The sequence below is a fragment of the Chanos chanos genome, chromosome 8 (assembly GCF_902362185.1).
Source record: "Chanos chanos chromosome 8, fChaCha1.1, whole genome shotgun sequence".
Classification (NCBI taxonomy): domain Eukaryota; kingdom Metazoa; phylum Chordata; class Actinopteri; order Gonorynchiformes; family Chanidae; genus Chanos; species Chanos chanos.
In genome coordinates, this window is record NC_044502.1 from 19,852,844 (window position 1) to 19,862,077 (window position 9,234).

The 9,234-nt window shown below is 42.3% G+C and overlaps 1 gene segment (V, D, J or C); it reads right to left on the minus strand.

Annotated features, from left to right (window-relative positions):
• Positions 1-2,255: 2,255 nt before the first annotated feature.
• Positions 2,256-3,839, minus strand: LOC115819411 (immunoglobulin heavy variable 3-30-3-like). The segment is given in 2 exon segments: positions 2,256-2,563; positions 3,794-3,839. Coding segments are annotated over 2 exon segments (354 nt in total).
• Positions 3,840-9,234: the final 5,395 nt, after the last annotated feature.

Genomic DNA, 9,234 nt, shown 5'->3' on the forward strand with positions numbered 1-9,234 from the left:
AGCTGCTTATCCTAAACAGGGTCGCGGGGGTGCTGGAGCCTATCCCAGCGCTCATAGGGTGAAAGGCAGGGAACACCCAGTCCATCACAGGGCAGACACACAGACAAACACACTCACACACACATTCATACCTAGGGGCAATTTAGTGTCTCCAATTCACCTAACCTGCATGTCTCTGGACTGTGGGAGGAAACCTGAGCTCCCGGAGGAAACCCACACAGACACGGGGAGAACATGCAAACTGCAAAAAGGACCCTGGCTTCGTTTTACAGTAAGGATGGATATTGCTAGTAGGCAATTTGAGAGGGTATGAGGGGGGATCCCACCCTCCTTGTTAGCAAAATGACCAAAATGCATCCCCCTTGTTAACCTTGTTAGTCCTTCAAGGAATTTAGATGGTAAAAAATCCCAAGGGGTCATGTGGGTCATGTGACTTAAAATGGGCCTGCTTCTCGTGTAGTGTGAGAAACGCCTTTCTGAATAAACTCATTTCGCTGCATAAAATTTAAAGGTGTATTTACTCATTACTTTAATCCACAGTTATAAAAAGACAATTGTAGTAGGGAGAAAAGGAAGTTTCTGGATAAGATGGAACTGAAGAAATGTCACAGTTATGGTTAAGATGTCCTGCAACAATGTCCTTTGGGAGCTGTACGTGGGTGTGTGTGATGGTTGGTTGTGTGGGAGTAGGGCGGGCGGGGGATGGGGGGGGGGGGGGGGGGGGGGGTTGCTCCCATTTGGCAAACCCCCCTGTTAAAAAATATCAAATCACCTACTGCATAGTGCCCCCGGTAGGTCAACAGCTACACTTGTTGGAGAGCACACACACACACACACACACACACTAGATCAGTGAGCACACATACACTATGAGTTAGGAGCAGTGGGCAGCCGCAATGCAGCACCTGGGGACCAAGTCCGGGTCTTTTTGCCAGTACCTTGGTCAAGTCACTGAGAGGTGAACTAATCCTATCTTACATGTCTTTGTGGACCTCTGACAGGTAGAGCCACAACATATCAAGTTCTTAGTCCAGGCAATCTATGATGTCTTCCCCAGCCCATCCAATATGCACAGTTGGAGCATGGCTGGGTCACCACAATGCCCTCTTTGCAAAAGGACAGGATCCCTTGAGCACATTCTGAGCTGCTTCCCAAAGGCATTGGGTGAGGGCCCAAATAGGTGGTGGCATGAGCAGATGCTCAAGACCATCACAGAGTCCATTTCCTGGGCCATCACTGAATACTGGAGGGCAAAAACAGTTAAGTTGGCCACCTGCTTCATTAAAGCAGGAGAGAGTCCAAGCAGAACACCCAATGCTGCGCAGGATTGGCAGCAGATAGTGGACCTAGGATGGCAACTCAAGTTTCATCAGCATGTAGCTAAGACCACCCTCAGATCTGATGTTGTGCTGGTGCCAGAGGCAACAAAGCACATCATCATGTTGGAGCATACTGTGCCATGGGAAGAGCGCACTGGATGAGGCCTTTGGAGGGAAAAGCCCATCCAATGAGGCCTTTGGAGGGAAAAGGTAGTAGTATGATGGCCTGGTCAAGGACTGCCATAAGCAAGGCTGGAAAGTGAGGTGCTTGTCTGTAGGGGTCGGGTGCAGAGGTTTTGCAGGGCAGTCTGCAGCACCTGTACTGCACCTGGTATCACAGGAGAGAAGAGGAGGAGAGCCATCTGGGATAACACGGAAGCTGCAGAGAGAGCCTCAAGATGGCTATGGATTAAGAGGGCGGATTCATGGGTAACAACTGCTAGGGCAGAAGCTGAAGTCTGATCAACCCCAGCTGAGTCGCCTGGGCGAGGGTATATAATGTTCAAAAGACACGAAACAACTGATGACCCAGGGAGAAATTACTGATGATCTGCCCTAGCTTAGCACCAGGAGATGTTCCACTACTACGACAAAATGTAAATGTCAAACAGTGTACTGATAAGGTACATTTCAGCTGAACTGACTTCACTGAAACTTCATGTTCCAAGTTTTATGTTCTTCCTCAAACCATGGAAGTTATAGTTTTATGTGACTATGTGTAGAATAGATCAGCAATGGCATTGAGGAGCATTTTTTAGATGACTGTTAAATATATGTTATGATTGAATATTATAAATTGGCGAAGAACTGGTGAAAATAAATGAATGACTGGCCTGCAGATGACCCTGTTTTGTTGCTCTGCTATTTATGTTTCCATAAAGCCCCCTCCCACACCCAACCCTTTTTGTTTTCGTACAGCTGGTTGATTGAGTTTAATCACAGTGAATCTCTAGCACAGTAATAAACTGCTGTGTCGTCAGTCTTCAGTTGGTTCATATGAAGGTAGAAATTAGAGCTGTCCTTGGATGCTGTGAACTGACCCTGCACTGACTGGGCCGCTCCTTTATCAGACTCTGAGTAGTGGTGCATGATCCATTCCAGTCCTTTTCCGGGAGCCAGACGGACCCAGTGCATCCTGTAGCTTGACAGAGCAAATCCACTGCAGGCACAGGTGAGTTTCTGGGTTCCACCTGGAGACACAACCGCTGATTGCTCAGACTGTGTGAAAACCTGACACTGGACACCTGAAGGAAAACCAGTCAAAAACATATTAGAAGAATCATGAATAGCACAAATATCTGGAAAGTGAGTGACCTATTTGTTTTCAGTAATGCATAAACCTACCCTGTATGGCTGCTAACAGCAGCGGTAAACACACAGGTAACGTGTTTTGTGATGAAAATGGACTGATGGAAGTAGCTCTTCTGTCCTCTCCAGAGATCAGAGGGATTTTCACTGGACTGCTTTTTTTCTGCATGGTTGTCATGTTTATGTAGGTAGAGAATTTGCATTGCCTGCTGGGGCTGTGGCATACACAGTTCCCATTCAGTTTTCATATCAGTCCTCACTGAGTGCTCTTCGCATTATTTAAAGGAGACAAACGCCATCTACTGTTAACCTAAGGGAATTTATCATTAATGCATAACAAGTAATTTATGTTCTTAACTATAAACTGTTCAATGTCACCTATGAGTTCCCAGGTTGTGCCAGTGATTTAGCCGTTACTGTTTTACTGTTTGACTGAGGATCAAGAGAGACATCTGAAACATGGATCTCTTCATGGATCCCTGTGTGTGTGTGTGTGTGTGTGTGTGTGCGTGTGAGAGAGAGAGAGAGTGAGAGAGAGAGAGAGAGAGAGAGAGAGAGAGAGAGAGAGAGAGAGAGAGAGAGAGAGAGAGAGAGGCCATGTCTTGTCTTGTTTCTGTGGGAGCTGCAACCATGAAACTTTTGCAATGCACATTTTTGTGTGTAATGCTGACAAAATATCCACTGTGTAATTCTCTACAGTTCTCTACTGGCCTGTTTGACAGTAATAGTTTTCACACAGGGTGGTCTCTGATTTGTATAATTGTGACCGTCAAGCACAATAATACACAGCTGTGTCCTCAGTCTGTAGGCTCTGTCCTCGCAGAGACACTGCTTCGTGAGATGTCTCAGGAGACCTGAAACTTATTCTTCAGCTGTCATTGTAATATGTGTTACCATCACGACATATTTCTTCAACTCATTCCAGTGCTTTTCCTGCAGGCTGTCATATCCAGTCAGTACAGTAGCTGTTTTCAGTCAGTGAATATCCAGAGGACATTCAATACAAGACAAAGTCATGGACTGACCAGGTTTCAAATCCATGGAACTAGACTGATTCAGTTCAATACAGTCAATACCTATCAGAGCACAAACACTGTGAAATCTGAATAATTTAATTTACATTCTCTTTACATTTTTAAAACACAGGTGAGTTCACTGGTACTCACTGTTTACATCTACTAGCAGCAGCAGTAGCAGAGAGGAGGAGAACATGGTCTAAGTGGAGGAGACAGATGTGTTTGGAGCCAGTCTCAGCTAGACGTAACCTTCGCACCCTCTCCTCTAGTGCCTTATCTTCCATGCTCTTTTTTCCACCCTAGTTTTATGAAACTGGTTTTCAAAACTCTCCAGGTTTGCTATTTGTTTGTGATATATTTACCTTGGTTAGGTCCAGTAAAAAAAGGAATTGTTCTTGATTCCTGTTTGATTTATTTCTCAGAATCATACAGTATAAATTAGTTGACAGATGGTGGTTTCCACTTTACTCCCACTTTACACAAAGACAAGTGAATATTGGTTAGACAACAGTAATTAGCTCTATCTTGATCATGAGTTCATAGTACAATTAGTATTGAAGATCACCACTTGACGTAGAGGGGCACATACAGTAGTAATTAACAGTTAAGTAATAACAAATAACTACTGACTAAGGGACAAAGTACACAGACAGCTCAGAGTACAGTAAGAAAACTGCATATGTGGAGGTGATGGAAAATGGCCGGGACGGCTGAAGCATTGTCTTCTCTTCAGAGCTGAACAAAGAAGGAACAATGTAACTGTAGATCATAAACTTAATTCACGGGTCAATAGGTTAATTTATGGGACCGATGCAAAAATGGTAGTGAGTTCCCATACTACTTCTTTTCATGAGCAAACATATTTACCATGTGACAGTAGACAGTTACTTGTCACTTAATTAGTTCATAAACCCTTATGCTAAACTGAACTACCAGTAATCAGTGTACTCAGTGATTAATTACTAAATACTCAATCCATTATTATATAGTAACTGGGAATTAATTAACAGCTGAATAATATATTAATAATATATTAATATATCATGTTTGCTACAAATGTCCATGTTTATTAGATGCTATTGTTTCTTAGTTTGTTAGTTAGTTAGTTAACTGACTTGCTAGTTAGCTAGTTACTTAATTAGTGTGTTTTTCTAAATTCAGCAAAAGCATGTCCTTCAGTATTACTGTGGTATTCTGTGTTCTGACACAGTTTTAGTAAAACTGAAGCTTTAAAAGTTCTCTGTCTTTCACTACTCCTTTTGTAGGATAGTTTAAAGTATTTCTCCCACTGTAGGTGATTAGCTGTCTCAGTGGCTTCTTTGAGTTTTTGTACAGCAGTGCCTCACTTTCTCTCACTGTGACTCTCTGGCACAGTAATACACAGCTGTGTCTTCTGTCTTCAGACTGTTCATCTGTAGATAGAGCTGATTCTTACTGTTGTCTCTGGAGATGGTGAACCTTCCCTGAACACCACTGGAGTAATATTTGCTACTACTGTCACCAGTAATTGTTGACACCCATTCCAGTCCTTTTCCAGGAGCCTGTCTGACCCAAGACATCCAGGAGCCACCAAAGTTAAACCCAGAGGCTGTACAGGTCAGTTTATGAGATCCTCCAGGTTTAATAGTCACTGGTTCAGATTCAGTCAGTGTCTGACCCAATACATCTGTAAACAAAGAGAATATAATACATTAAATAAAAAAAAAATAATTCAAGAACATCATGTGAAAGAGGAAAATATTCAAATTCATAAATCAAAATGAAATTAAATGTTTAGAAATGTCTTACACTGTTCGAACATCAACATAATGATCAAAAACAAAAGATCTCTTGACTCCATAGCTGGGCTGACAGGAGATGCTTCTGAAAATACTGTATGCACAGCTAGAGATGAAAAGAGACGTGATTATAAAGTACTGAAGTGGAGTATAACTTTGCATAGTCCACCCTCTAGAGACTTAAATAGATACAGCGAGAAACTTTGTGATCAGAGTTTGGAATCTGTGAATATTTCTCGTTATTCAAGGCTATCATGATAATGCAGTTATGTTATATTCATTTTAATAAGAAGAGGAAAAATAAAAAGAATAATCACCATCTTCAATATCATTAACAGGTCAAGTGTGATTGGGTAGAATGGTTTACAAGAATGAACAGATCCAGTGTGTCAGTACAAAGGGTAGAATGGTTTGCACTCTAGAGGTTTAAAGGTGACAGTGACAGTAATTGTGACCAGTATTTTGTTTCCTTAATGAATTCACCTGTGCTCAAAACAATATAAAAATGAATCAGTTTTTATGTGAGCAGAGGTAGAAAAGCACGAGTTATTTAGAGTACAAAAACACATGAAAATATGAAGAAGCAGAGTTATGATTCAGAGCTCAAAAATGAGAAAGGAGTATTCAGTAGAAGTTGCTGTTCTGTTTTTGTAAAACTGGTACACCTCAAGATAGATATATATATATAAAAGCGTTGTCTTCTACATTTAAAACATGTTCAATCAGGCTAAGTGTCTTGTGATTAATGTCAGTGCTGGGAAGTCCTAAAGTAAATTATACAAAGTCCATTTCAAACAGTAATGCAGATTAATATGATGGTTATGTATTGTAATGGTGTCATTGTTCAAAGTTTCATGTCAAGATATTTAGGTTACTGTTTTCTGACTGAAATTTCAAATGATCAGATCATTTGAGATGAGATGAAACAGAATCCACTTTCATGAGTATGTAACCCTGTCATGCTCTGTCTCTCTCTGTCCCTTTTTGTTTCTTTAGTTTACCTGGTTGGCCCCCTCTAGTGGTCATTGTTGGTTGAATTCCATAGTTCCTGATTTTCTTTGTTCAGTCTTATTTAACCTTGTTAGTTTAGTCATTGTTTACACCTGTTCTCGGTTAGTTTGCCTTGTTTAGTTTTGTATAAGTACTCCTTAGTTTGCTCTGTTACTTTGTCTAGCATTGTTTGGTGTGTACCCTGAGTCACTTTGGTTCTGTTCTGCCTCAATGTCTAAAGACTGCTCTCTGTAAGTTTTGATACTCTTTGGTTATGCTTATTACAAATAAAGAGACCACTGACCTGCATTTGCATCCAGCCTTTGTATCACAACGTCACAAACCCCTAGACCTATCTGGCAGACAGGCCAGGAGAAGAGACTGTAAGATACTGTGATCTCAAATGAAGAGCCTTGTTCTTAGTGTCCTAATAAGATTAAGTGTACGGTGAAACAGGATGGCATAAACAGGGTGTATGAAACTGCAGGACCTATCAGTGAAAACACTGATAACTCATCTGTGTGTATCTGAAAGATAACAAGTGCCCCCTGTGGATAACAAGAGGTAATATGGGCAGAATGAAACATTCTCTCAATTCTCTCAATAGAGCCTACCAGCCTGCCCAGAGCCTACCAGATAAAAGTTTATGTGTAAAGATATAAGGGATGCCAAACGGACATCCCTTATTTACAATGAATAGGCTGCAGCGTATGTTCTTTGGCTTTAGTGTGATTTCTTTATTTTCAGTCAGACTGTGTGGTGGCAAGAGAGTCCAGTGGCACGCACTCCGGATCTGTCCCTCCTGAACAGCCAAGCGTCTCCAGCATCTCTGGTCCGACAGACTCGTAAACCAATGCCCAGTGTTAGCAGTTTCACTGCATAGCCTTTAAGTGTTTCCAACAGACAAAAACCATTAGAAATGTGCATACGCCAGACATGAAGTTGGCATGGAGGAACTCACATTCTCACATTCATTTCACTCTTGATACATCCGACCGTGAGCTAATCCTACATGTCATTGCTGGTGGAAGGAAACCGGCACACCCAGAGGAAACCCACACAAACACGGGGAGAGCATGCAAACTCCACACAGAAAGGACCTGGAATGGCCGGAATTGGAACCGAGGGCCGTTTTGCTGTGATGCAACAGTGCTCACCACTGAGTCCCCATGTGCAGCCTTACCACTTCTTGTTTCTACAAATACACACACATCTGCCTGCATCTTTCATTCTGCCGCTTGTCCCTGTTCCCATCCCAGAAAAAAAAAGAAATGATCCACTTTACCACTGGGTGGCATAAAGGGTAATATAATTGTGACATTCTCTCAGAGGTGCATGATTTGCTATCACTATGTAAATCAAACCTCTTCTTTTTTATCAACTGTGTCTGTAGTAATGAGCCAACAGCAGTCCCTGATCTCATGAGAACAGACAGAAACAGATCAGACCAGTTTGTTCAGGACAAATCATGTCCCCTCTTGTGAGTTCCCAGATTTTCTAAAAATTAATAGAATAAAACACGTTTGATAATGTTTGCAGTGACGGACGTTAATATTGTCTTGTTCTCTCCGTTTTCCTAGTTTGCAGGTTTGAGTGTTACTCAGTCACTCCGTCTGAAGCCGTCTTAAAAAGACCTGGAGAATCTCAAACTGGCCTGTATAATCTCTGGATGTCAGTACCTGCACTTGGACTGTCACTCTGTGGCCTCCTGCTGGTCATTCTGTGTTTTTGTTTTACCATGTGCTTTTGTTTGTTTTGGTTTTCCCTGTCACTCCGACCCCGCCCCTCACTTGTGTTTCTACTTCCTGTCATTGTCCGTTTCCCGCCTTCTGAGTTCACCTGTTTCTCATTTTTGTTTGGATTACTCTGTCTATTTATACCTTCCTCTGCTTGTCTCTGGTTTGTCAGATTGTCCCAGTATCTTGACTGAGTCTGTCTAGACTGTAAGCCTGTTTGTGATTTCCTGCCTGTTTGCCTGTTAGAATCCAGCCTGTTCTGAAATTGTCATTTTGCCTGCCTTTTGGTTAGTCTGCCTGAGTTTTGTTCTACAGCCATTTTGAGTGCTGTTTTCGTGTTCCTGTTTTTTCCCTGGAGAGTCTGGAGACTTTTGTGTTGAGAGATCTTTTCTTTATTAAAACATCGAACTGAAACTGCTTTTGGGTCCGATTCTCCGTTCCGAACCTGACACTGGATTCATATTCAGTGACCTTTATTTAGCCCGGATCAGACAGGCTCCTGGGAAAAGTCTGGAATGGATTGCATACATAAGCACAGCTAATACTTCCATTAACTATTCCCAGTCTGTTGAAAGGTGACTGTAGCAGTGAACTGTACTTACAGATAAACAGTGTGAAGAGTGGCACAGCTGTGTCTTCAGAGTATAGTGAGACAGGAAGACAACAGACCTGTAAAAACACTTCCACACTGATTTACCAAAGTACATGGATTTTTTTTCCTTCATTGCATACATATTCAGAGTCTCCCTCACATGCTGGCAATACCTCCGTAAAAATAGTGTCAGCCACAACAGAGTAAACTCTCTGCTCTAGCGGTGTGAGCTCCTCGACTCTTGCACCTCTGCCTGCTCTGCCACCACTTCGGCGTTGGGCAGCAGTCCTCCGCTTCATGTCCACCTCAACATCCGACCACTTTTTAATTTCATTTACTGTGCGGTTCTCCGACCCCACCAAATTAATAGCCTCCGCCACACGGTCCCACTCCATTGTTTTTTTTTTCTTTTATTATAACGCCAGAGGACAGAGTGCCAAATAAAATACCTTTTCTGGCCTCTACATCCGACAATGGCACCTCCACCTCGCACTC